Here is a 27,020-nt window from a genome sequence, read left to right as displayed (position 1 = left end):
AAGAAGATTAATGTGGGAGAGAATTGAAGACATTGTTAAAAGTAATTGCTCACCTTGGTTGTTAGCAGGAGACTTCAATGATATAAAAAATCAACATGAACAATGTGGGGGTGTAGGACTGAATGATAGAAAATGCCAGAGATTCTGTGACTACATCAACTCCTGTAATTTGATTGATATGGGATTAGAAGGACCTAGATACACTTGGATAGGACCAATTATAAGACATGCGAGTCGGCTTTCTAAAAAGCTAGATAGAGCACTGCGCAACAGTGAATGGAGAAGAAAATTCTAAAAAGCTTTCTTCAATAAATCTTTTGATACACCTGGAAGATGAACGAGGAAGGAGAGAAAAACGGCCCTTTAGATTTGAGGCAACTTGGCTAAGACACGCTGATTTTAAAAAATTCTTAGAAACGTGCTAGGTTGAACCAGGGGAAATAGAATAGAAACTGGCCTCACTAACACCAAAGTTACAGCATTGGAACGAAAATGTCTTCCGCCACATTGGAAAAAAGAAAAGAGAACTTATCCGAAGAATAGAAGGAATTTAGAAGGTGGGGCAAGGGAAACAACATGGGAAATTGGAATCACTGGAATTACAGCTTAAAGAGGAACTTAATGAAGTGCTGGAAAGGGAAGAAATCCTCTGGTTTCAGAAAGCCAGAACTAAATGGCTCAATGAGGGAGACAGAAATACCTCCTTCTATCACACAAAAACCAATATCAAGAGGAGAAGGAGTAGAGTAACAATGCTAAGAGATGATTCGAATAACTGGGTGCAAGGTAAAGTGGAAATGGGTCAAACAGTGAATGAATTTTTTAAGAAGTTGTTCTGTGAAGATAATGTCAGTAGACGTTGGATACAAACACATCACACTTGCCCGAGAGTGTCAGGGGAGGAATGGAAAGAAATTTCAGAAACCATTAATGACATCGAGATAAAACAAGCAATGTTTTCAATAGGAGGAGTAAAAGCGTTGGGAGACGATGGCTATCCAGCAGTGTTTTTCCAAAAGAACTGGGCAATAGTGGGAAACAGTGTGAGTCAAGCGGTGAGGAGTTTGTGGGAAAATCTTGAAAATATTAAGAAGGTGAATTCTACCCTCATCTCTCTCATCTCTAAGATTGACAATCCTGAGAAAGTCAATCAATTCAGATAGATTTCTTTATGCAATTTCATCTACAAAAGCCTCTCTAAGATCATTGTTAAAAGGCTAAAGAACATCATGAACAAGATAGTGTCACCCTTCCAAGTTAGTTTCGTACCTGGAAGAAACATTCATGATAATGTTGTTATTGTGAATGAAATGATACATTCGATGAAGAGACAAAAAGGGAGGAAAGGATTTATGGCGATTAAGGTTGACTTGGAGAAAGCATATGATAGAATAAGCTGGGAAATTCATGGAAAAAGTGCCAAGGGAGCTTGAATGCCTTGAGGTGATAGTCCATAAAATTATGGAGTGTATTCACACTCCTTCCATTCAGATTCTGTGGCATGGAGAAAAACTTGAAGAGATGAACCCGACCAGAGGTCTTAGGCAAGGAGACCTTATCTCCCCTTATCTCTTTGCGCTTGGCATGGAAAAACTCACACTTAATCATGGATAGAGTGAGAGAGAGAAAATAGAAAGGCTTGAAAGCGAGTCGAAAAGGCCTGACCATATCTCACATGATGTTTGCAGATGACCTCGTGTTATTTGCTGAAGCTAACCCTGACCAAATTGATATTATTGTACAATGTTTGCAGGTTTTCGGTGAAATTTCAGGACACAAAGTGAGCAAAGAAGAGACTCACATTTATTTCTCCCCAAATGTAAGTACGCTTACCAGGAAAATTATATGCAATAGGAGTAACTTCAAACAAGTTGACGAGTTAGGAAAATACTTAGGACCTGAACTCTCCTTTCCCAGGAGACGCAGAGACAAGTACAGATCAATTGTGTCTAAGGTACAGAAAAGGCTATAGGCTGCAAAGCAGCAAGCCTGTCTCTGGCAGGAAGAATGACTTTAATCAACTCAGTGACATCGTCCATGGCACTCTACCCTATGTAATACGACCGCATTCTACAAGGAGTGATTGAGGATGTGGAAAAGGTGCAGAGACAATTTCTATGGGGTGAACAAGATGGAAAAAGAAAATGGCATCCAATCGCCTGGAAATCTGTCTACAAGCCGAAGGTGGAAGGAGGGCTGGGAGTGAAACAACTCTCACTGATGAATGAAGCTTTCTTGTTAAAACTAATATGGAGGATGCATGAAAGCCCGGATGAACTATGGGTTTGTGTACTGCAAGGAAAGTATGGTAGGCAACCAATAGAGGGAGAAATGTTTCAAGCCAAGCAAGGAGACTCCAGACTACGGAAAGAGCTAGTCAAATTGAGAGAAACATTCCAGAGCAATATTGAGTGGGAGGAGCAGTACCAAGTGCGTAAACCAGTATGGAAATCAGCAGAGGATGGCTCCTTTACTACTACTCATGCCTACAAATGGTTACGAAATGAGACGCAATCAATGACATGGAGTCCCTGGAAACAATTATGGAAACTGCAGGTCCCAAAGTGAGTCAGAGCATTCATGTGGATCACGTTCAACCAGCGGCTACCTACTAAAGCAATTACAGGCAAATGGAATGGTAGCTCAGATATATTTAGAATTTGTTATAATGCACGTGAGGATTGGCTACACACACTACAAGATTGCCCCTATGCCCAACAGGTGTGGAAGAAACTGGAATGGCAGAAACATGATTGACTATTTTTTGAAGTAAATGGAAGAAATTGGTTGCAACAAAACATTAAAAACAAGGGGAGAAGAATAAAGGATTATGATTGGCCAGAGAGACTTGCTATTGGATGCTGGCTAGTCTGGAAATGGAGAAATCTCCAAGTGCATGATTAGGATTTTGTTAGACTGTATAACGAAGTTGACGTTATTAATAGTTATCTTAGGAACTACAAGAACAAAGCTGTTGCTGGAGTAAGCAAGGAGAGAAGAGGAGAGATAAGAATGATAAGTTGGAAGCCACCCGAGAAGCATTGGTGCAAGCTGAACTTGGATGGATAGAGCTCACATGGAGAAACGGCAGGCTGTGGGGGAGTGATAAGGGGGCATTGTGGAGAGTGGTTGCAAGGATATTCAGTTAAACTGCAAAGCTGCACAACACTGAAAGCAGAGTTTTGGGGGATATATGAGGGACTCAAAATATGCTGGCAGATGGGGTTCAAGAATGTAGAAGTAGAGTGCGATGCTTTACAAGCAGTTGAAGCAATAAACAAAAAACTACAAATGAGAAGTGAAGCTTACTGACTTATTTAGGAGCTGCTGTCAAGAGAGTGGAATGTTCGACTCAATCATGTCTTCAGGGAAGGAAACAGATGTGCTGACAAAATAGCATCCATTGGTGCAAGCCAAACGGAGTAGAAATTGGTCTAGTTCACACCACCGAAGGCTGTCCAGGAAATTCTGAAGGAGGACTTGCTAGGAATAGGAGTGCCAAGATACGTTGATCACACTTAGTATTCGGGCTTAGCCCATCCTCTGTCAACCAAAAAAAAAAAAGGACTAGTATTTTACAATGTAACAAACTAATGTTCAAATTCCTAATGCGATATGTACACAAATTTAGTGCCAAATAGTGCTCTTAATAGGAGGATACTTATACGTATAAAAAAAGGTCTAATACTACACTTTTAATTTCAAAAAAAGTTATTTTTCTTTTTTGAAAAAATTATAATTTTTTTCCTAAAATTAATTACAGAATAAAAGATCAACGGAGAAGGGGAGATGTCAATTGTACGTAGCTTTCAGGGAAAAAAAAATCACCACTAGAATCTAACCATGATTTTGCTGGCCATTACAAACATTGGGAATTTTTAAATACCAACAGGTCTGAATAAAATATAGAAAAATCTAAATTCGAGCTTTTTTTTACTGCTATATTTTAAATCATAATTCTTTAATTGATAGTTGAGGAGACTCCATTTTAACAGAAAAAGAAAAATAGTCCAGATCAAATACAGCAACTTTCACCAATCAATCTAATGCTCTACAGAGATGACATTAAATAAAGAAGCAAACGAATAATAGAGTATTTATTGTGGACAAATAAACGAAATGCAGGGGCTTCTTAATTTTGTGTTACAGCGAGGCTGCTAGGTGTCGTGTTCGAATGGTGGTAAACAGGGAAGAAGGCGCATCATGCATGTGAATAATAAGAAGAGTGGTAGACACATTTGAGAACAAAGATCTTGAAGCTTTTGAGGGAAAAGGCAAGAATGTGGGAAAAGAAGGGGGAAAAGTGAGTGCATTATTGACTCATGATGAAAACAACAAACATCAAATTAAAAGCAAAAGTACGTGCTACATGCAAATGTTTAATATTTATGAATGGCGTTATAGTGTAGTGGAGGCAGCACTATTAGCAGAGGAACACAAACATTGTGGGGTCCTGAGATTTGAGTCAGTGCATTATCTTTGTTTTTATTCTCAACTCTGATTTGTCTCTCCTCTACTCAGTGGACAACTTCATTCTTTGCTCCGTCCACAACACTTGCCTTGGATTTATCCTTTATAAGGAGCCAAAGTGGGTGTTATATATTGCCTTCATCAGATTTAAAAATTCCAATCCAGCTTGCACCCATTGTATGAAAGTGATCATCGTTCCATAAAAAGCTTTAGCTTCTGCTGGGTTTATGGAGGCGTGCCAAGCAAATGCTCATTTGCGCCTTTTGTTTCATCACAGTCTAATATTTAGTATGCGGAGAGAGACGAGAATGGATATTTTGCTTCTTCCTAAAAAAATATGTATCGTGGTGCAGTTGGTGCCTTCATTTTATCACTTCAGAATATATTTACTTGATAAATCCAAAAACAGACAATTGCTCAAGTAAAGTGCATAGATGTTCTAAAACCAAAAGCACATTAAGAATGGACTAAGAGAATAAAAGTCCCTTACAAACCCCTTTATCCTCATTGCCAACAACAGAAAGATATGAATTTAATGTTCTTCACTTCTGCTCGGTTGATTTGAAATCCAGTTGATATGAAGAATGCAGAATTTTCTCTTCAAAATCACTTTTTACGTTCATTCCATATTCTATTCTCTTTACTTTTAAGCCCCTTGCGGTCTCTTTCATTTATGGTGCATCACAAATTTAAAGGAAAAAAAAATCATTAGAAAACGTCTAGAGGGGTGTGATCGGAGCCTCGTCGGATCACAAGACAGGCATTCAGCCCCAGCTCATGGTCATGTGGGAATAAATGCCACCGTCAAACTTTTGAAGCAAAACAGTTTTATAGACGCACGTCTCTGTTTATACACGATAGCGAATCAAATTATCAAAATGGGGCAGGACCACCTAAGATAAATCTAGCCTCCTGGTTCCGTGGGCTCACAGTTTTAAAAATAAAAATAAAAATAAAAAATGCAAAAGCCATTTTTGGTTGCCCGCAGGACATCCACGTTCCAAGAACCAGTTCACTATCAAATTACCAAGCAAACTTCTACACTTCAACAAAAGAGAACAACGACAATATTTCACAGACGGAAAGGTAATTGCTATTACACGTACGACACTAATTGGGTTAGGCCGTTAGGGGCTGATATGTAAAGCTAAGAAGTAAACGTGTCATTCCAAAGAAAGCTACATCATAAACCACCCTATTATATCAGGAAAATTCTAAGAATTAAGGACGCATATTACTGTATGATGGTATTGGAAAGAGTGAAAAGAAAGGTTGGTTTGCGGCTTGTAATTTGTTGAGGGCCGAATAGTGCGTTCAAGTTCCAACTTCTGCAATGCTCTGTAAGGCTGGCCTCCATTGCCCCCCACCACCACCATGTTGTCTTCCCACAACTTTGTGACTGCTGCTACCACTGCCATTGCTTCCCATTCGGTGAATCTCCTGTTCCACCTGACACACATAAAATAAAGGCCACTTATGGCTATGCGCAATTGGATAGACACACGTTATGAAGGAGAGCGATGAAGGCAAAAAGAAAACGACATCTCATTTTGATACACACCCATGCTTATGAATAGTGTGCAGAGCAGTATAGCACGACTTTACGTGACATCGTTATCCCTTATCTTTTTACCTTTTTTTTTACTATTTTCTTTCAAAGTTTTAACTTTAATGTGATTGACATGTTCATCTTTCTGTCTTTGATGGTAAAAGATTACATGTGCGAATAATAATATAATCAGCTGACTGAGAATTGAAACTAACTACTGTAAATGACATAACTTTCAAGAGAATTCCAGCTTGAATTGATTTCTTTGACAAAAAGCATCCCCGCCATCATTTGTGATTAGCTCAGAGGCGGTCTTGACGTCCCTTTAAAATTAGGTGGTGCTCATGAAGGGGAAATGGGAAGAAACTTAGAAAAGTGGTAAAAGTAACCAAACAAAAGCACCACGATTATAGTATTATCCTTTGGATAATGGAGCATGCACTGTTTGACGTACGATTTTCGCTTACTATTACCCTAGAAGTCAAAATCTTGTGACAAAGTAATTAGTATGCCAATCATGTACCTAGGTAAAGCTTGCAACACAAATCTAATGTTATTTTTCTTTTATATCATCATGATGGCAAAGTTTTAACATTAATAGCACGCAAACAAAATTAAATTTTTTTGTCTTGTTTAATAGCTTGTCCCCATGAAAATCTGAATACGACTTTAAATCGATTGTAGATAGCCATGCTAGATATCAAACAGCTTTGCGCAAATCAAAACAATCATTGCATGCACTCGCAATGATTCTAGTTCTTAAAAGCAAGAGAATATGGTATGAGCACGCTCCTGATGCATCCGAATCAACGTGCAATGGTAAGGCACGCTAATCTCTTCCATATTCATGATGTGATTAATTATTCTTTCAAATTTGACTAACACATATGGCTGAACGAAATAAAAAGATCATCCTAGAGATTCGTGCTTAATTAAACAATTATCAGGTTCTTCCAGGTGCCAAGAAGATAACGTTTTCTGTAAATTTACCCACTGAAAAAAAAGAACAAGGTAAAAAATGCATAGTAAAGATGCCTTCCATTGTGTAACGTGATCCCTGTGTCAGTTATCAAATCACTAACAATTCTTACGCCCCAAAAAGAATCGATCAAAGTAGAATGCTTAACCTCAATTATTAACACTTCATCATTTGAGTGAAAAATATGTTCGAGTCTTATGTGATTTAGGCTAGCACTATTCACTTCGAAACAGAGCATCATATGATATTTACCTTCAAGGGAGCAAAATCGGGTCTCGAACTCGGACTCGGATTTGGTGCTCTGGAGTCCCTGTGTTTGATGTGAACGCCAAGACCGCCTCTGTCCTTCAGCAGTTTCCCGAGTTTAACGCATTTTTTTGCAGACAGCTCCTTTAATACATCTGCGGATCCAAAAACTTTCGCTGTAAAGGAAAAAGCAGCGACAAAGAAGAGCTACAGCGAGAGTAATATAGTAGCAGCAACATTACGAACCTTCAAAACTGATCAAGCGATAAACCTGGCCCATAAGCAGAGTATCGTCGGGTCGGAGAAGTTTGAGCTGCTTCAATGGCGCGCCATTCTCGGACTTGAGAGTGGGCGAAGTAACAACGAGAGCAACGTAGTGACCAGGATTGGAGTTCATCACCTGGTGAGCGCTCACCGACCAATAAATCCTCTCGATCTTATTCCCAGGATGCTGAATCACAACCGTCGCCGCCTCCGCCGCCTGACAATTCCCCATGATCGGAACTCAAGTTGATCGCAGCACACCTACTGAGCAGAATAACAATGAAAACGCTTCAATTCAATTGTTCCGTTACGTTTCAACAAGGAAGACGTTTGAGAATCATGCATTAAGCAGGTCAGGGGTAACTGTTTCTCATGGAAGAATGAGACGCATTGAAAAAAAAAAAAACACGAGAGAGAAACAGAGAGAGATCAGCTTACGGAGAGACACAGAGAGAGAGCGTGAGCTATAAATGAATCTGACGCTCTTCCACGTTCACTGACGCACGCCAAGAATCAAGGGAGAGCTGATGGATGGATGTGACCGAGTGTTACCGCTAACCGATAAATTATAGTCATGAGCTTATAATAGGTGATGCCTCTTAATTGAGAAATGGTCGGCTTGGTTGAGCTTTGATAAGATCGGAGCTAAACCTGAGAAGATTGCGAGCGTGAGGGGAGTAAATTCTGTTGGAACAATGTTCATAAAGCTTGTATCATATAGTCATATGCAATGAAGGAGGGAAGGGAGGCTCGTTTCGACGAGCATGAATCGTCGTCGTTTTGTGAATTGTGAGGGCGAGCTATGAGAAGTGGGTCTGCGAATTGCTGGGTTTGCACTCTATATAAGGAAGAATGTGGGGCCTGTCTCGTTCATTTATTAAAAGTGGAAACCACTTTCATAAATGATTCAGTTATTTACCATTCTCTCTCTCTCCCCCCCACTTCGTGTTTGGTATGAGAGATTTAGAAAAGAGAAAAAGTGAGAGAAAGATTTTAATCATTTCTTCTTATTTAATAATATATAAATTGTAAAAAAGAAAGGAAAATTTTTAAAAAAAATTTCTCCCCTCCCCTCCTCAACCTCTCCTTTAAAATTGGAAGAATTTGGAGGAAGAGGGCAATATTTTGCTATGTTATGACTATTATGTTCATATTTTATTATGTTGGGACTATTATGTCTTTATTTTAAATAAAATAAGAGTAAAATGTTAAAATATTTTTCCCTCCCATCGTCTCATGAACCAAATAAAATAATATTAAAACTCTTCTCCTCCTTTTTTTTTATAAGTCTAAATAAAATAATATTAAAATCATTCTATTTTTTCTCTTCTTCCATTAAATTCTATTTTTTTTTTTATTGAGCCAAACAGACCTTCAAAGTCCCGATCTTTTTGGCGGGATGCTGTTGTAAGTAACGTAACAGAATCAAGTCTAAACTCAGAGGCTTCCGAATTCGGGACTCATCCCCCGGGCCAGCAACTTTCGATACCTGGTTTTGGAATATTTAGAGGTCAGTGACGTCTCATTTTGAGATTCTCCCACCTCATCGTCACTCAAAGATTCATTTCATATTATTTTTCAAGCTCCATGTAAATCTACCCATCTAAAGATTTTGCCTGCAATGAATCTATATACTCATAGAACACATCATTTGTTCTATGTGCTCTTCTTCGCCTAATGAGATAAGATTTGTTATTACTAACATCATTTGTTCTATGTGCTCATAGGGTGTGTTTGGATGAAACCAAACTGTGGTTTGGAAAAGTGATTTTGGAAAATAGATTCTGGGAAAAATAGATTCTGTGAAGAATAGATTTTGTAAAAAAGTGATTATGAGAAGTGAGAGTGTTTATATAGTTGTTATCAGAAGCACTTTTTATATATACAAATTACTAAAAAAAAAGACATAAGTTAATATGATAATTACAAAAAAAAATAGATTTTATGATATATTTTAATTTGAAGGAATAAAATTGTTAATAATATGGTTTTTACCAACATAATTAATAATACATAAGATAATATAATTAATAAATAATTAATGTGTATATATATTTATAAAATATAAGATTAAATATATTTATAAAAAAATATGTTTATAAAAAAAATAACAAGATACATATCATATAGGCTCTCACACTCTCCCTTCTTTCTCCAAAAGCAAAAAAATTTGCTTTTTCCAAAACCATGGTTTTGGAGTCAAAACCATGGTTTTGACCCAAAACCATGGTTTTGGTTTTTGGAGGGGGTGTTTGGGTAGATTATTCCCCAAACCATGGTTTGGGTCCCCAAACCATGGTTTGGGGTGTCACCCAAACACACCCTTAGTCTACGGCACCACACTCCCACGAGTTATAATGATGCCTCATTATTTTTTGAAATCTCTTCTTCATTTTATATTAAAGGAAATCACTATAAAGTTGTAAAAAAAGAATATAAATATAAAAAGTTTTAATAATAAGCAAGCAGTATAAATTTTATTGTCATTTTCTATATTGAAACTTGTTATTTACGATGATGAGAATTATTTTAGTAATTATGTAAATTCTTTGGTATATTGTATACTGATTTTCTCTTTATGATATTGCTGTCCTTCCGGGAAAATCACTCGTATTGGGAAGGTAATACGACAAGATGGGGCATCAACTTAACGTATTCTTTGTGCTGATAAGTATCTAATGAGTTTTTCTTTCTTTTGGTTTTTTAAACTAAGCTGTGTCTCGCGGGTGATTGAGGGAGCAGCTGAGCGTTGAGGAGACGTAGTTTTATGCTTTTATTTGAATCTTGCTTAGCCCTTATCTTTTCGTCACAGGCTGTTTTTGTCTTGCCTTGAAAAAAATTAAAATAACAACAAATTGATGATTAGCTAATTAATTAAAAAATGAGGAAGCATGGCCAGCAGCAGCCCACGATACTTGCAGGTCAAACAAGATTAGACTGTACGTGTTGAGTTAAAATATCACTTCCCTTAACCATCCGTTGTTTTTGCACATTAATTCCTCTTTTATATTTGTGGTCGTCGATGCCTAATTAACAGTTTTAGTCTCTGTCATTGTGTTAAAAAATTAATCATTTTAAAACTTTTACTAAGATGACATAAATCTGTGCCCCCCCCCCCAAAAGACTTTTAATAAAAATTTCACTGAACTCCTTTATTTTTAAAATTAAAATTTTCTCAGATATTTTTAATTCCATTAAGCTTCTATGTATTTCCAATGTTTAAAATTTAAAGTATAGGCAAGAGTTTTCTTTTCAGACAATACTAAGATCAAATTTCTTATATACATTATGTCAAGGTTTCTAATCATTTATGGCTATGTGTTCTATTTTGAGAACAAAATAGGATAAGTGACTGTATGTAATTGGAGAATTTGATAAAATGGATCTAAAAAATTTGATGTAAGTTTTTCTTTTTAAAATAAAAAAACTTTGAATAATATCAACAAAATTCAAGAAAGACTTGTATTTTTTACAAGCAAAGTCTTGCATATGTTTAAAATAAAGGACATATCGGTATATATTTAGAAGAAAAATTCAAGAAAATTTGCGAATTTTATATTAAGAAAATTACGTACACTGTGAAAATAAATTCTAAAATTTACAAAATTTGTTTAATTTACTGTAATTTACTATAAAAAATAAATATATGACAACATGTGTTCTTGATAATTGTGAAATTATGAAAAGAAGTATTTGTCACTTTTAATTTTATAAATTATTTTAGGAAAAATTCTAGAAAAAGCCTTTGGAATATAGAAAATTCTAGATTGGGTCCTGGAATTTTGTAAATGACAGAAAGGGTCAATGACCCAATCTGTCATTTGTAAAATCAAGAGGAATTGACAATTTTACCCTAACTAAGTAAAAGTGAGTAATTATTCTCTAAACAAATCTAGGTAATGGTTACACTATTCTAGTGATTACATGATTAGTTGTAGTTAATAACAAGGTACCTGACTACGAAAAAGTGAGTAGTTATTTTCTACACGAATCTAGGTAACGCTTACACAGTTCTAGTGATTATATGATTAGTTGTAGTTAATAACAAGGCACCTGATTAGGGAAAAGTGAGTAGTTATTCTCTACACAAATCTAGGTAACACCTAAACCTTTATAGTGATTCCTTAAATCATTGTGGTGAATGAATATAAGTGAGGACAAAGTTGTCAATTCCTCTTAATTTTACAAGTGACAGATTGGGTCATTGACCCTTTCTGTCATTTATAAAATTTCAGGACCCAATCTGAAATTTTCTATATTCTAAGGGCTTTTTTTGGCATTTTTCTATTATTATTTTATTAACAAAAAATCAAGATAAAGACCGTGAGCATTAATTTGTCAAAAAAGAAAAATAAAGGACAAAACACCCTTTTCCCCCACCCATTCAACTTTGGGGGATGCCAAACACCCACTTGATTACAAGTTAAAACTAATTAATGCTATGCACACTAACTTAACAGAAAAGATGGTTGGCTGGAAAGAAAAAAAAAGTTAACAGAAAAGATGGAAAAAGGAAAAATAGGGGGAAACTGGATCCAAACTTTGTAGGCCCCAGCACTTACCCGGTTTCGCAGCCGTAAAATATGTTGTGCTCGTGTAATCCAATACCATCATTGGGCTTTGAGATTTTTCGTCAGGCCCACATTGCAAGCCCAAATAACTGTAATCCACATCAAGTCTCTCATACATGTGTGAGCAACCAACTGGAGTTGGGTCTAACAGAAAGGACTAGTCCCTCACAATATGGTGAATCAAAATTCAAAATTTTGTTAGGAGAGGTGTCCACATTTACTGACTAGCAGTACCTCAAATATGATTGCCTCCAATAGGAGGATACCCCAGTTTTAGCCAAAAAATATGTGTGTGCTCATGTGTGAGGAACAAATGGGGGTTGAGTCTAGCGCAAGATGCTAGTTCCTCATAACGTGCCAAATCAAGATTTGAATATTCACTTTTTTGAGAAGATCAACCTTTTTTTTGAAGAAAGAATTAATCTTTTAATCCTTATAATTTTGATTTACTTATAACCCCATTCCTCAAGCTACTCAGTATAGCCTATAGACAAAAATTATATTGTCATGATACAAGCCAAAGTAATGAGCAAATTATATCAGGTTAGCATTTCATATTATTCATGTTACGTAGAATTTAGGAAGTTTTGCTCATTAATACTGGTGGAAATCATGATGCAGGAAAATATAGTAGAGAGAAAACAATCTAGAAAGATATCATCTTCCCCAACTCCTAGCAAGCCATTGAAGACCTCAAATTGGAAGCAAATGGAAACACCACTAGCAGCTGAGCAAAAAAAGACATCAACAATCTAGGTGGATCCGGCCCTACCAAAGTACGGTGGGTTGGGTTCAATTGGATGTGGATAAATCAACGAACCAAAGAGCTGAAGTTACTTGATATTGATTAATACAGGTGAAGATTTCAGAAAGTGTGGAAAATAAACTCAGTGACTCAAAGTATTTATAATCAAATACATAGATTAGTTATAACTTACTCCTTTAGTCTTATTTATAGAGCAGATAGAGAAGACATTCTTTGGTCCTATTTATAAGGCATTGAGAGAAATTTTTTGTATGGATGTACAATTTTACTCTCTATTTATTATTATGTTGATTTTGTTTACATGAGGTATAATGTATATTAAATAGGGATAAAGTTGAAAAGTTGTTGAATTTTTTGGTTCTATTCATAGGATACTGAGAAAATTTTTTGATATGGATGTACCATTTTACCCTTCATTTATTATTGTATTGACTTTATTTATACGAGGTATAATGTATATTAAATAGAGATAAAGTTGAAAAGTTGTTAAATTTTAAATAAGAGTTAATAAAATTTAAAGTTTTTCTTGGTTTGTATGAAACATATTGAAAGTGACTCATAAATAAGACCAGAAAAGTAATTAATAACAGAACACATGTGAGTATTGTTGTATAATTACTTAATCAAGATAGATTTACATATTGACACAAGTTATGGTTTAACAATGTGGGACAAAATGCCATATTAGGGCATTCAACAAGAAACTTTTATGCTCTCAATTGCAAGCACTCTGTTCCGGTGGAAGAGGATTCTTGAACGTCTCAAACCTAATTCGGACTTGAGATTAAGAAAAGTTAGTACTCCTTCTGTCCTTTACTATAAGATCCCATTTTTTGAATAGGTTTGTCTCTTTTTATAACATCTCTTTTGAGTTTGTCTGAACATTTAATACACTATTACCTATTTTATCCCTAGTTTAATGCATTTAATACATTCTCTTTCTTTATTTATCCCACTATTACTCTTTCACATCTACCCATTTATATATAGGGGTATATTTGGAAAAAAATTATATTTGCTACATATTAATTACTTTTAATTAATGTTAACTTTTTTTTAAACCGTGCAATTTAGTTAAAAAGATCTTATAATAAAAAATAGAGTAGTATGTGTAACAACTCTATAGAAGCTTTAAAATCAACTGAGAAAGAATACTCAAGTAAGCACCAATTGATAAATACCATTAATAAAATTAGGGAGCTCTTGATGCGAGACTAAATGGTCATAGTCATAATGATGATGACAAAAATTCAACATAACGGCCTTCAATCCCATAGATTGTGGGAACTTCTTATGGTTTGATTTGTATGACAAGCTCATTGCTACTTGCACCTCAGTTTCTTCTTGTACAGCTTAGTATCATAGCCTTTAACTTCACAAAACAAAAGAAAACAAAATTAGGAGCGTTCAACCTGTAGGTGTGTTTGATCTATATACTGCCACCCGTGATTTCTCCAATCGGTGTTAGCTCTGTGTGTATTAATGTCTGTTGCATAATGCGAAAATTGCAATCCTATAGTCAATATGATAGAGACGGCTCTCATATACACACAAACACAATCATCTGATGAAGCATCCGTTCTCTTTGGAACGGTCCTACCAAGCTTGGCTTCTCTTTCAACGAAGTTTCATGAGAAACTGTACAGGGTCCCCCTTGGTACGTTGCTTTTGCAGGGCTTGTAAATTAACTTTATGACGTAATCTTGATTCGTGTAACATGTTCACACAAACACATATAAATCTAATAATTTCAAGTGGGTATTCTCCATTGTTTTGTTCTACAGCTGATACACATACTCAATCGCCATGTCCGTGTCCCCGAACCACCTAGTAAATCTTGACTTGTTCTGCAATGAAGCAGCTAGCGAGGTGGTTTCATCGGATTCCAATATTACCAACTGTGAGTCATTGGCGGTTTCGAGTGTCTCATGGGATTCCGATGATGAAAGCTGTGTCTTAACCTTACTAGATTCCGAGGTTGATCAAGTACAGGAAAGACAACAGTCACTTGCACTGCTTCATGAAAAAGCATGGCTCAGAACTGCTCGAGAAGAAGCCATAAAGTGGATGCTAAAGGTTCGTTCATATAACTTCCCATCATCCATAACCTGTCTGCAATGGTGCTGAGATACATGTATATTGTTCTGAATTCTGATTGTGTAGGTGCAAGGCTACTACAGTTTTACACCAGGGACAGCATATCTATCTGTGAACTATCTTGATCGTTTTCTTTTGTCACACCCACTGCCGGTATAGTTTTCAGATTGAGAATGATTTGGATAGAGAATTTAGAATGCAAATTTCTGTCATAATATAAAGGTTTTAATATGTGCAGAAAGATGAAGCATGGCCTTTGCAGCTAGTAGCCGTTGCCTGTCTGTCTGTGGCAGCAAAAATGGAAGAAACAAGGGTGCCACTTTTAGTAGACTTACAAATGATAGAGCCTAGGTTCTTGTTTAAGCCTAAAACGGTTCAAAGAATGGAGCTTTTGGTTATGGCCACTCTCAGGTGGCGATTGCGTGCTGTTACTCCTTTCGATTTCGCTCATCTTTTCATTGCTAAGGCCAAGCTATCATGCTCTGCCTCCTACCACATTATTTCTCGTGTCTCTGATGTTATAATCAGAACATGCTTAGGTACAATTTCTAAGGTTTTTATCCTTTTCTTTGTCTCCTATCAATATTTCCAAACAATTATATGATAACTCGATTATTTTGCTTTTAAACAGTGATCGATTTCTTAGAGTATCCTCCATCTGCAATAGCGGCCGCTGCTCTGCTTTGGACAACCAATCAGTATGTTGATGAACAGAATCTAAGCTTCTTCCACGAAAATATAAGCAGAGTAAGCCTGAACAACGTTGTTACAGAACATAAATAAAGGTTTTTTTCAATTTCCACCGTTTAATGACAATCTTGTTGGATTTGATGTTGAGCACAGGAGATGGTCCAGAAATGTTACAACCTCATGAAACAGAGGAGTTTCCGATCAGAACATTTTGCAACAACGACTTTAGATTCATTGCCCCTAAGTCCTACTTGTGTGCTTGATCTTGCAGCTACGCAAGAAAGCAGCAAGGATCACAAGCCCTGACTTTGATTTCACAAGTGTTTCGTCAAGAGAAGATGGCCAACAAAGTGCCATGAAATTGCTTTCAATTTGTCCATTCCTGATTCTTTTCATTTTACTTTTTTCCCCATTGGTGTGTTGGTGTGATTGTGTGCAGTGTGCAGTGTGCTTTTTTGGTTTTTTAATACAAAAAAGGTTTAGATGAGTTTCGTCCCGAGCCTTTATCTTGCCAAGATGAGGACATGATTCCAGGCTCAGAGGATGCTCACAGAAGTACTTACATATTGCTTAGCAATAAGATCCTCATATCAACAGCGAGATTCAAACTCACGATTTTGTGAGTTATGAGCTGACTCTTTGTCAACTGAAATAACTCTTGTTGTTGACGCTTCTTCTTCTTGGTTTTTTTCCCATAGGGTACAGTGTGGAGAGTTTTTATTGAACTGGTTGATGGTTGATTTTCTTCATGAAATAATAAGATTCTTTTTTCCCCTTTTTTTGATTAAGCCATTGTGAGAATGAGATCCGACTCTGTCATGTTAAAAACAAGTGACGAAATACAATATGCAAGCTGATGTTGTTTCTGTAGGAGATTATATTTGTACAAGATCTTCATACTCGTGTGGATTCACAATGGAGATAAAAGAAGGCTGAGATGCACAACAGCGACTGTTTTGTACTAATCTGGGTACCGTCAGATTTAGAGCGCCGTAATGTTCATCATGTTGTGTCTTTGAATTCTAACAATTGGCTTATCTTCTATAACAAGTTAAAGGGATGGATGTTTAACACTTAATGGTTATGACTTTTTAAGAGTATCAGTAAATAATATCTAAATAGTCTGAGGTTTCAAATTGAAATATTATTGAATTCAACGTAATTTACACGGAACCGAAATAAAATTATTGTGAAATTAGGGTTGAGTGTGAATATTCTCCATGTAAAATAAAAATATTTATTTTGAATAACTTGTTATTTTTTAGTCTTTTCAACCACTTAGATTTTTCTTATTAACAATAGAAGTAATTCAACTCTTGATGTTAATTAAGAGAACTATTTAAATTTATCCAAGGTTGGCGTACGCTTAAATTATGATGTCAATCAAACACATCAGCTTTTATTTAAATAAAACTCACATTGACTTTATCTATAATACTCCTTCGGTTCTTAATATAGAACCTAACTGTTGAGTTAGTTTTGGTCTTAAATATAAAACCTATTTCTCATATTTATCAATTTTCTCTAAATTATTCCTATTGATACTTCCTCAACCATAATCAAGTAGAACAGGGAGAATAGGTATTAAGAAAGATGATTATGGTATTTTAGAAAAAATGTGTCACATTTCTTATAATTAACTAACTTACCTAACTTCCTTACTCTAATCAAATTAGTTAAATAGGTTTTATATTAAGGATCAGAGGAGCATATGAACTTCTCCTCCATAGGACTTCTATGATTTACACAAGTGGCACCACTTCTCTTTACATCTTTGAGTCAAGTTAATGTTGTTTCTTACAAGAAATTTTTTTTAATAGTCTACTTGATCATTCTATATCAGTAGCATTTTAAAAGAGCTGGTAAAAAAAAAAAGCATTTTAAAAGAGGATGTCAAAATCTTTCTCAAGTTATTATTATTTTTTTTAACAAAACTGATGTTTTATTAGTTTTTCATTTTCTAACCTCTTTAATGGTAATCTTAATTGTATAACTCTTTTCATTTTATAAATTTGATTTTTTTTATCAAAAAAAAATCTATAATATATGAACTATTAATTAATTTACATATATTAATGTGCAATTAAAAATGTGTGTAATTTTATTAGTTTCCTATTCCCTATCCTCTTCAACGGTAATCTTAATTATACAGCTCTTTTGATTTTATAAAATAGATCTCTTTACTAAAAAAAATCTATAATATATGAACTATTAATTAATTTGCATATATTAACGTGCAATTAAAAATGCATGTGTTTCATTTTTTTTTAAATATCATTTTCAATCATTTACTTTAAAATTACTCATTGATGGCAACTTCATGATTGATTGAGTGGTCCATTGAAATACGATTCCACCTTGTCATTTTAATCAAAATTGAACAAGCACAAATGCCATAAGGTCAAATACAGAAAATTGATTAGTTTTTGAAGCAAAAGGGCAGAGACAAGCAGCGTGGGAGGATGAAATATAAAGAGGCTCCACTGGACAACAGCCAAAGAGATTGCCATATATAAGCTTAAACAAGATAACCATTTCCAGTTTGAAAGCTTGCTTGAGATATAAGCATGTAGCAAAATTTATTAAGAAAAAGACAAAAAGGAGGGGCAAAACGCAAAGAGAGAACCAGGAAATATCAAATAGGAGAGACACACACAATATATTATCAAATAGGACAGTGGGTACAATACGAGAATGATTTGCTGTGTAATCAGAGATTGTCTACCTCGTGAGGTGGTTGTTACGAATCATATTATAAACGCAAAAAAGTGACTTGAAAGAGGAAGCTTCCCTTTGCAATGGACCTCTCAATGAATCGATTTTTTCCCTCTTTTTGATTCTGTGACAGGTGAAAAGTGTTGAGCTTGAGGTTATCCATAAAAGGCTTTCTTTTAAAATTGGGTATTACGGACTCAATTTACAACTTACCCTTCAAAATTCACAACCCCGCAAGCAATCTTCCTTATTGAACAAATAATTCAAGGTGAAATTTTGTTTTAAAAGTTTTCACTTATGAGCGTTAAGTGAGTTGCAAATTTGTCCTGAAAATTTAAAATCATAGCAACGTTGCCTCCTGTCATTAAAAATGTTAATGATTAACATTATTATTTTAATGGTCAACGTTAGCTTTTTAATAATAAGGGACAAGATTGTTATTATTTTAAATTTTCAGAAAAAATTTACATATTGAAAATCTTCTGGGTGCCTGATATACCTAAATAAAAACTTTCAAGACAAATTTACATCTAAATAGTCCTTTTTAATTTGATACTTTTGAATTTTCCTCTGTGAATTAAATTCTTTAATTTTGCTATGTCGGTATCATTAACATTTGTATAGGGGGCAACTGTGATAATAAAGCAAAATGAAAGCATTAATTAAGAGAATAAAAATATAAGTAGCAAATTAAAAATTAAAAAAGATAAAATAACCGCAAGATGGTTTTCTCTTTTGCTTATTGATATAAATTAACATTGGGGTAGCATCTCGTCGGCCAAAAAATAAAAAACACTGGGGTTAGCATACTAGCATCATTATTTTTCATTGGGTTATTGTAAAAGAGTATGAAAATCTGATCATCATAAAATATGTGTGGGAATGTAACACCTTCTTCCAGAAAGGGGGCAGCAAAGGCAGATTCAGATGTGTGAAGAACATTAAATGGAATTTTTCTCCTAGTGGCTGCGCGAAGCTTAACTTTGATGGTGCTACTAAAAGAAATCCAGGAGACGCCGGGTGTCAGGGTGTGGGGGTGTGCTGAGGAATGAGAATGGGAGTTGGATTTGTGATTTTTCTGGAAACTTGCAATGCCCTTTTTGCAGAATTATGGGGAGATAGTAATGAATTGAAATTAGCTCAGGGAATCACTAGGATCATCATTGAAGGTGATTCATTTGTAGCAATTCATTTATTTCAAGAGGCCTGGAAAGATAAGACGGTGATTAATAGAATTATTGGGTCCTGGTTAGAATCACAAAACAAAGATGCCCAGGTGTGAATAAATCACACGTATAAAAAAGATAACTATGTTGCAGATTGGCTCGCGAACTTTAGTCTTCACTATGATGAAGGTTTGTGTAAGTTTGTGTTGCCTCGTAGAGGCTTGTCTAGTTTGATCCTTAGAGACGGAATGGGGTGTCCTTCCCTTGTGCTTGTGCTGATACTGATTAGGTAATTTGGGTGTTTTAGCCTTGCTTCTAACAAAAAACAAAAGGAGTATGAAGTCCAGTGTCAAAAATGTATTGTGTAACGTGTTGCATAAATAATAGCTTATTTTGGAGTCCTTCTTATTATGTATATTAAAAAAAAAAGAATACGGCTTATTAACAGTTTTATATTACATATAGATATATAGATTTTTTTTTTTCCTTATCAATATAATATTTCAATTATCTTTTTTTTTTTGATACAATATTTCAATTATCTTTTCATAGAAGGAAAGCTTACATTATCTAGAAAATGGGCATGGAGTGAGTGTGGACTAAAGACGAACCCATTTGGCGTTGGGGCTTGGCGTGGCCCAGTTACATAATCAAGTTTTTGACTTTCTTCAAACGTTTTTTTAGCAGCGTCAAGAAATTGGGCACATGCAGGATGTGGAGGTGTTATTAGAAATCACAGCGGACACTGGATTGTGGGCTTTTCTTATCAAATCGGGAAATGTAGTGTTTGCAAGCTAAAACATAGGCTATCTTCAAAGGTTTGCAATAGACTGGGATTTTGGTTTCAAGACAGTGATGGTTGTACCAATAAAAGTTAGTCTTGTTTAATAAGAAATCAATTCATAACTCATAAAATCATAAGTTTGAATTCCACTGCTGATATAAGAATCTTGTTAGTAGGTGATCTATAAGTATCTTTGTAAGTGTTCTTTGAGTCTAGAAACATGCTCTGGCTCTGATAAGCTCCTAGAACCTAACTCACTTAAATTTTTTTCGCAAAAAACATTTCGCGCTTTAAACTGATTACAAGAGTTTGATTGATATGCTGTTAAAGAAGGAAACAAGAGACACTGCATCCCTCATGATAATGTAGATACCAGATATGCTGAATCTCCAATCGCAAGTTGAGCTAAATTATATATGTAGAGGCGGGAATGAAATTTCGGATGCTCTTGCTAAATTGGGAATTTCTAAATCCTCTTTTTATGATGTTTGCCCAGATTACTTGAGGGCTTGTGTGGAGAAAGAGAATGTGGGAATTAATCCCACCTGAGTTAGTTTATTTTTTAGTTTGGGTTCAGCCCTCTTTTGTAACCAAAAAAAAAAATCACTTTTACATATAAACAATTTTTTTTGAAAATTTTTTGCAATTATGCAGTGGAAACGAAACATTATAAGGCCAGAGGAGATGATAATAATAATAATAATAATAATAATAATAATAATAATACTCCATTAAGAAAAATCATAATGATAAATCAAAGTTTGATAATTCGTTTGAAGTTTTTCATTTCCTTTTGTTTTAGATGGCATCTTAAAGCGAAAATAATTCGAATTGGAATTTTGTGATCTTGTCAGATTATTTATATTCAAATGCTCATTTTATATTTAATGGTAAATTCTTATGGTGAATAAAATAATAAAAATAATTGAACTGATGTTAAATTCTGTTGTAACATTAAAATGAAACATTAAACTAGGTTACTGTTTAAAGTGGATATATAATTAGCATAACATTGATTTCAACATAAATATAAATATAAAAAAGTCCCTAATTAGAAAATTGATTTTGCAAATGCATCCAGGGACTCAAGTTTTGAGCGAGTCCTTGATGGGATGCAACTCGTTTTAAAAGGATGTAATTTTCTATTTTCAATTATTTGTAAAAGCATTTTATTTTTTAATTTTTTTAATAATGAATTTTCAAATTTTAAAATGAGAATGATATTATTAATTGTGGCTGCGGACGAGGAGGGAGAAAGGCATTGCTGAATGCGCACGGGACCTCAGAATGGCGACAAGTATGAGTAATATGCTTCGGAATATTAGGCCACGTGGTTGCTGCACACTAACTTCTACTCACAACTTCACGAGCGGACATCTTCGCTTTCTTACTTTTCGCATGCTCCCGAACCCCTTGTCCTTTCCAAGATATTTTCCCCTCTCTTTCATTCAAGTCTCATTTATTTTCTGTTTTTCCCCCCCTTCCTTTTTTTTTTGGCCTGAAGTTTTTTCCCCCCTTCCTAAGGGCGAAGTTAACGGCCAGTTGTACATCACTCACCATGTCTATATGTGATTTCAGATTTAAGTATGATATGATGTCGGCATATTTATTTGCATGTATTTAATTATATAAAATAAAAAAAATTTAATTATACTACTTTCAATCTTTAATATAAAAAAAACTAATTAATTTATTTAAATAAATTAAAAAAATTTATTAAGTTAGTTATTTATAATAAATACTATTGCTAATCATGTATATTAGTTAGAACTAGCATTTGATGAAATTTTTAACACATGTAACTACTATAAAGATTACTTTAAAAAATAAATAAATATAAAAAATAAAGTGGATTGAGTTCTTATATTTAGGAATAAATTGAATTTCAAACTAACTTTTATATTAAGAACGGAAAGATAGTCATATATTTTTTTTGTCAACATAATTATTTTATATTAATCATTCATCATGTTTTCCAATTTATTAGAATTAAGTTGTTTTGTGTTGACCAAAAAAAATCCAAGCTGTTTTGTTAAACAACATCTCCAATCCTTCATATAGAAGCTAGTTTGATATTCAATTTGGTTTTAAACATAAAACCCTGATTTATTTTATTTTTATATTTATTTATTTTTTCTCAAAGTAATTCTCTTTATAATAGTTGTACATATTAAAGATTTCATCAAATGATATATTATTAATAAAAATATTTTAAGAAAAAACAATATATAATTACTATAAATAATTAATTAAATTAATTTTTTTAATCTACTCAGATTAATCAATCAAATAATTAATCAACTTATTTTTTTTTTGATAAACAATTAATCAACTTATTAAGGATTGGAATAGTTTTTACAAATAAATTTTATTTATTTCCCACCGAAATGGAAGCCCGCCCGGTCCAGACTTCAGACTCCAGAGAATTGGAAAGGCCAGGAACCCAGGGTAAGTCGCCTTCAAAATCGGAGCGAACGAATCAGACGAGACAATCATACGTATTTATATATAATTCTACTCCTCCGTCCGTCGACGACTCCGCATCTCGTCCAAGGATCTCGTCTTTTCTTCCATCGTTAATCTCTCACCGCATAGCTGGGAAATTCGTTTCATTCCACAGTCAGCTAATTGGAATTTTCTCCACTTGCCCTTTTTACCCCCCCCCCCGGGGGTCGTTTTCCTCCCCCTCCTTCTGTATTTCAATATTTTGTTCTTTTCCTTCTTTACTACGGCTCTTTTCGGCCTTCAATTTCCTCGCCAGGACAAATTTCTGAATAGATTACATATTACAAGAAGAATCTCCATCTGAGGGTTGTTCTTAGCTGGTGGTTCTTCGGTTTCAGGTAATTCTTTTCGTATTATTTGGAATTTTGTTTGATCAGTGTTGGAGACTGTTGGTATTCTATTATCTTTTGAATTTGATATTCTATTGTGATCTCACATAGGCTGATGTTTAGGGGCATAGAAGATGTAGCGAAGAATCTTTTGTTTCTCACGTACTTATGCATTATCTTGATCTTTTCCCAATATTTTTTTTTCTTTCCTGTTCTTATCTTGGAACGCATCGAATAGCTTACGAAAATTTCTTTGATGGGATGACGCCAACATTTATCTACGCCAGAATATAGCTCTGCTTAATATATTTCTTCATAATTGTATGTGTTTACAGTTTCTTTCACTTTGTTCAGTAGTAGAGAATGGCTGGCCATCATGCGAAATATGACGATATGGTAGAGTCTTCTGGATTAACGATGGAGAACCATCGGAGATGTTCTGCTAGGGCGGGGAAGGGGAAAAGATTGTGGAAGAAGGTGAAGTACCAGCTGGTTGAGTATCACTGCTTGCCGGGTTACTTGAGAGACAATGAATACATTCTAGGTCATTACCGATCAGAATGGCCCTTGAAGCAGGCGTTGCTCAGTGTCTTTAGCATTCATAATGAAACACTAAATGTTTGGACGTAAGACTTCTTCTATCAAACTATTTAATTAGCGTTTCTTCCTCCTTATTCTTAATACTTCTTGCTGTAGTTGATGAAAATTGAATTTAAAAGATGTAATTTATCATCGCTTTTATTATATTGATTTCTTATGTCTTGTCTGTACATCTTAGCACAAGGTCGCCAAGAATTAGTTGTGTTAACAATTTCCATAAATTGTGATGTGAAAAGGCATGCAGTGGCTAATTAAGGATATAATTACTATCTATGAATCCAACTGCGATGGAGTGTTATTAAATTGTGTCTTAATCATAATTATTTTACAGACTACTTGGTACAGCTGCAGACGGAAAGTGTAATTTGTTACTTGTTTGAAGTTGCCTATTTGGAAAGGAAAACTAGGACCATTGGATTGGATGTGACCTGGACTTTTTGTTCATAATGAGTTCCGTAAATGAACTGCTTCTTAACATTCATTAGATCCCGGGGATGTATTGGTTGATTCTACTATTGCAGCTTATCTCCATTATGTATTACGGAAGTAACAGATTTTAATTTAAAAGAATAAACATGCAATTTTCTAAATGCCATTTACTTCGAATAGACTATTTGCTCTGTCTTGCTGTGTGGATGATAAATTTTTCAAAAGCTATTGTGAACGCTTGAGAAAATGAATATTAAATACACATGGATTGTCATATGCCTTTTTGTACAACAAAATTGTGCGAGTGCCTTTCCTTTTCGCCCTTTTCTGTTTAGTGTTCCTCCTCCTTTTCCCTCCTCCATTTAAGTGTTGTTAAAAAAAATATGTGAATCCATTGCTTTAATCATTTGCTTTTCTTTTGTTGTCTAATCCCTTTTAAGAATATTGATCACTGAAACGCACATTCTTATTTGTATGTAATTTTCTTACTCCTAATCATTAATTGTTATTACTACAGGCATTTGATTGGATTCTTCCTATTTCTGGCATTGACCATATACACTGCCATGAAAGTTCCGAAGGTAGTTGATCTTCATTCTCTTCAGCATTTTCATGGCATTGTGAAGAAGGCTGATCTGCACAAATTGCAAGAAGAACTTCTGAAATGCCTTCCTTCATTGCCCTCAATGGATATGCTTACATCACTTTCAAGTTGGCATGTAAAGGAACTTCTGTATAACTGTTTGCCAGAACGATTTTCCAGTGGTAATCATACTGATGGTTGTGTTCTGGTAATTGCTTTACAACAGACTACTAGTTTTTCTAATTCTTCTTTTAGAGGGATATCATAAGATTTGGATTCTTATTGATATCTGGGCAACTTTCACTTTTACCTACTTGCCTGTAATTTCTTCTTTTGAGTTTGTGTGTTTGTCAGACTACTGGTGAGTGATTAATGCACAGATTCAATTTTGTACTACCTCCGATCCTAATATAAGAGCCAGTTGATTAATTTGAGGAGATTAAGGAAATAAGTTGAGTTAGTTATTTATTCTAAATAGGTATTGTCTTTCCTAAAATATCCTTGTTAATCAAGTGTATTGACTAGAACTATCATTGTTAGAAGGGCTATTTTGGAAAAAAAAAAGTATAAATATGAGAGAGAAAATAGATTGGGGTCTTATATTTATGATTAAAATAAATGCTAAACAGGGTTTTATATTAAGGACCGGAGGTAGTATTAGGTAGTTATATCACCAGGGTTACAATTCATTGCATATTTAGACTGTGGAAGAAATTCAGATGTCATAGTTGAGGCGAAACATAGAGTAAATGATAATGATAGCTGGTTGTCAATGAAAGCTTAAGTTCCTGGTGCAGGCCTGCTAGTTGCATTGAATTTATGATTATAACGTTCACTAGGATATGATGTGCTCCGCGTACAATTTTCATCAGATTATCTAGATGATTGACTGGCTTTAACGAGCCATTTGCTTATTTGTTTGGTTATTTCTTGCAGCATAGTGTGAAGGAGGACCTAGCTAACATAATTGCACCGTTGATGATGAGACCAATTACAAGGTGGCCATTTTTTGCATTTTTGGGGGGTGCCATGTTTTGCTTGCTGGCTAGCAGTGTATGCCACCTCCTCTCTTGTCACTCAGAGCGCATGGCATACATCATGCTAAGGCTCGACTATGCTGGAATTGCAGCTCTGATATCCACCTCCTTCTACCCTCCAGTGTATTACTCTTTTATGTGCAATCCCTTACTCTGCAACCTCTACTTACTATCCATAACACTGCTGGGTATCTCCACCATCTTGTTTTCTCTACTTCCGGTCTTCCAGAACCCAGAATTCCGCACAATCCGGGCATCCCTCTTCTTCGGCATGGGTCTCTCGGGTGTAGCACCTATTCTCCACAAGCTTTATTTGTTCTGGGGTGAACCTGAGGTGTTCCGCACAACAGGGTATGAGATTTTGATGGGCGCTCTCTATGGGATTGGAGCGCTAGTTTATGCTACTAGGATCCCAGAACGTTGGAAACCTGGGAAATTTGACATTGCTGGGCATAGCCACCAATTATTTCATATATTAGTGGTAGCTGGTGCATACACTCACTATCGTGCGGGATTGGTTTATCTCAGGTGGCGTGACCTTCGTGGTTGTTGATTCAGTGAGCTTCTATGCACATGACGATGTTAGGGTTTAGCTTATAGGTACAATTTGGTCAATAACAATGGAGAGTTTACGTCTTCGAAAGATGTAAATTTATGATATAGTCGTGTTCCTGGTAGGAGGTGTTTATGCATCTGGCCGGGCATATTCGTGTATGCATATTGTATTCGCATGAACAAGTCAGTAATGGCAGTTTACAGTATGGATGTTACTCTCTTATTGTCTCTCTGGTCCGATCGAGGAGCGACTTGTAGTATGCTGGCTTTGTGTTTCTCTAATTTTCTGAGAGGCTGGGTATTCTTGGAGTTTTGATGCAACAAGTCTTATTTCACTAACATAAATGGCATGACGTGATTGCACGAGAAGTTTTTTTTATATAAATATATAGTTTTATTTTTTATTTTTTATTATATTAATTTTATTTGTATTGTATATTAAATAGAGATAAAATGGGTCACTTTTATTACCAAAAAAATGATAAAATAAAAACATTGTTGGATTTTAGGAAAGAGTTAATGAAATATTGAAAATAAATTATAAGGATAAGTATTTTCTTTTAGAAGAATATTTATTTGACTTCATTGCCGGGTAGAAATTTTCTATTCGCAGAAAAAGGTGGGGGGGGGGGGTGAGGAGACTGACTGCTGTATTGAGATGCCAGAATATCATCCTCAAGGCGGC

At 35.0% G+C, this 27,020-nt stretch overlaps 3 protein-coding genes across 8 annotated transcripts; 2 read left to right on the top strand and 1 right to left on the bottom strand.

Annotated features, from left to right (window-relative positions):
- Nucleotides 1-5,462: 5,462 nt before the first annotated feature.
- LOC114731319 (uncharacterized) lies at nucleotides 5,463-8,285 on the bottom strand. 2 transcript variants are annotated; one of them, XM_028918458.1, is made up of 4 exons: nucleotides 7,947-8,285; nucleotides 7,491-7,772; nucleotides 7,251-7,399; nucleotides 5,463-5,910 (listed from the first exon to the last, which is right to left on the bottom strand). In XM_028918458.1, exons 2-4 carry the CDS (start codon nucleotides 7,738-7,740, stop codon nucleotides 5,785-5,787), a joined length of 525 nt encoding a protein of 174 aa, XP_028774291.1. In that variant the 5' UTR covers nucleotides 7,741-7,772; nucleotides 7,947-8,285; the 3' UTR covers nucleotides 5,463-5,784. The 2 variants fall into 2 exon arrangements, with proteins under 2 accessions (XP_028774291.1, XP_028774290.1); XM_028918457.1 differs by having other exon boundaries at nucleotides 5,463-5,919; nucleotides 7,947-8,282.
- Nucleotides 8,286-14,647: 6,362 nt separating this feature from the next.
- Nucleotides 14,648-16,298, top strand: LOC114731287 (cyclin-D1-1-like). The gene is made up of 5 exons (XM_028918430.1): nucleotides 14,648-14,921; nucleotides 15,009-15,095; nucleotides 15,181-15,481; nucleotides 15,574-15,689; nucleotides 15,786-16,298. The coding sequence occupies exons 1-5, from the start codon at nucleotides 14,652-14,654 to the stop codon at nucleotides 15,936-15,938; spliced, it is 927 nt and encodes a 308-aa protein (XP_028774263.1). The 5' UTR covers nucleotides 14,648-14,651; the 3' UTR covers nucleotides 15,939-16,298.
- Nucleotides 16,299-22,759: 6,461 nt separating this feature from the next.
- On the top strand, nucleotides 22,760-26,483 carry LOC114731325 (heptahelical transmembrane protein 4-like). 5 transcript variants are annotated; one of them, XM_028918465.1, is made up of 4 exons: nucleotides 22,760-23,140; nucleotides 23,467-23,757; nucleotides 24,678-24,741; nucleotides 25,680-26,483. In XM_028918465.1, exons 2-4 carry the CDS (start codon nucleotides 23,495-23,497, stop codon nucleotides 26,331-26,333), a joined length of 981 nt encoding a protein of 326 aa, XP_028774298.1. In that variant the 5' UTR covers nucleotides 22,760-23,140; nucleotides 23,467-23,494; the 3' UTR covers nucleotides 26,334-26,483. The 5 variants fall into 5 exon arrangements, with proteins under 5 accessions (XP_028774298.1, XP_028774297.1, XP_028774296.1 ...); XM_028918464.1 differs by having other exon boundaries at nucleotides 22,784-23,140; nucleotides 23,492-23,757; nucleotides 24,678-24,951; XM_028918463.1 differs by having other exon boundaries at nucleotides 23,072-23,140; nucleotides 23,486-23,757; nucleotides 24,678-24,951.
- Nucleotides 26,484-27,020: the final 537 nt, after the last annotated feature.

Source organism: Neltuma alba, unplaced genomic scaffold (genome assembly GCF_004799145.2).
Source record: "Neltuma alba isolate B1F8T4 unplaced genomic scaffold, ASM479914v2 tig00012821_pilon, whole genome shotgun sequence".
Classification (NCBI taxonomy): Eukaryota; Viridiplantae; Streptophyta; class Magnoliopsida; order Fabales; family Fabaceae; genus Neltuma; species Neltuma alba.
Note: the sequence above shows the minus strand (reverse complement) of the source record. Positions and strands in the feature narration are given on the sequence as shown.

Excerpts from the sequence above, each read along its gene's own strand:
- LOC114731319 (XM_028918457.1), bottom strand. The coding sequence starts at position 7,740 with ATGGGGAATTGTCAGGCGGCGGAGGCGGCGACGGTTGTGATTCAGCAT. Across the intron at positions 7,400-7,490 it reads TCGCTTGATCAGTTTTGAAG|ATGTATTAAAGGAGCTGTCT; the intron begins GTTCGTAATGTT and ends TTGGATCCGCAG. Across the intron at positions 5,920-7,250 it reads CCGATTTTGCTCCCTTGAAG|GTGGAACAGGAGATTCACCG; the intron begins GTAAATATCATA and ends TATGTGTGTCAG.
- LOC114731287 (XM_028918430.1), top strand. The coding sequence starts at position 14,652 with ATGTCCGTGTCCCCGAACCACCTAGTAAATCTTGACTTGTTCTGCAAT. Across the intron at positions 14,922-15,008 it reads CCATAAAGTGGATGCTAAAG|GTGCAAGGCTACTACAGTTT; the intron begins GTTCGTTCATAT and ends CTGATTGTGTAG. Across the intron at positions 15,482-15,573 it reads TATAATCAGAACATGCTTAG|TGATCGATTTCTTAGAGTAT; the intron begins GTACAATTTCTA and ends GCTTTTAAACAG.
- LOC114731325 (XM_028918464.1), top strand. The coding sequence starts at position 23,495 with ATGGCTGGCCATCATGCGAAATATGACGATATGGTAGAGTCTTCTGGA. Across the intron at positions 23,758-24,677 it reads GAAACACTAAATGTTTGGAC|GCATTTGATTGGATTCTTCC; the intron begins GTAAGACTTCTT and ends TTATTACTACAG. Across the intron at positions 24,952-25,679 it reads ATACTGATGGTTGTGTTCTG|CATAGTGTGAAGGAGGACCT; the intron begins GTAATTGCTTTA and ends TATTTCTTGCAG.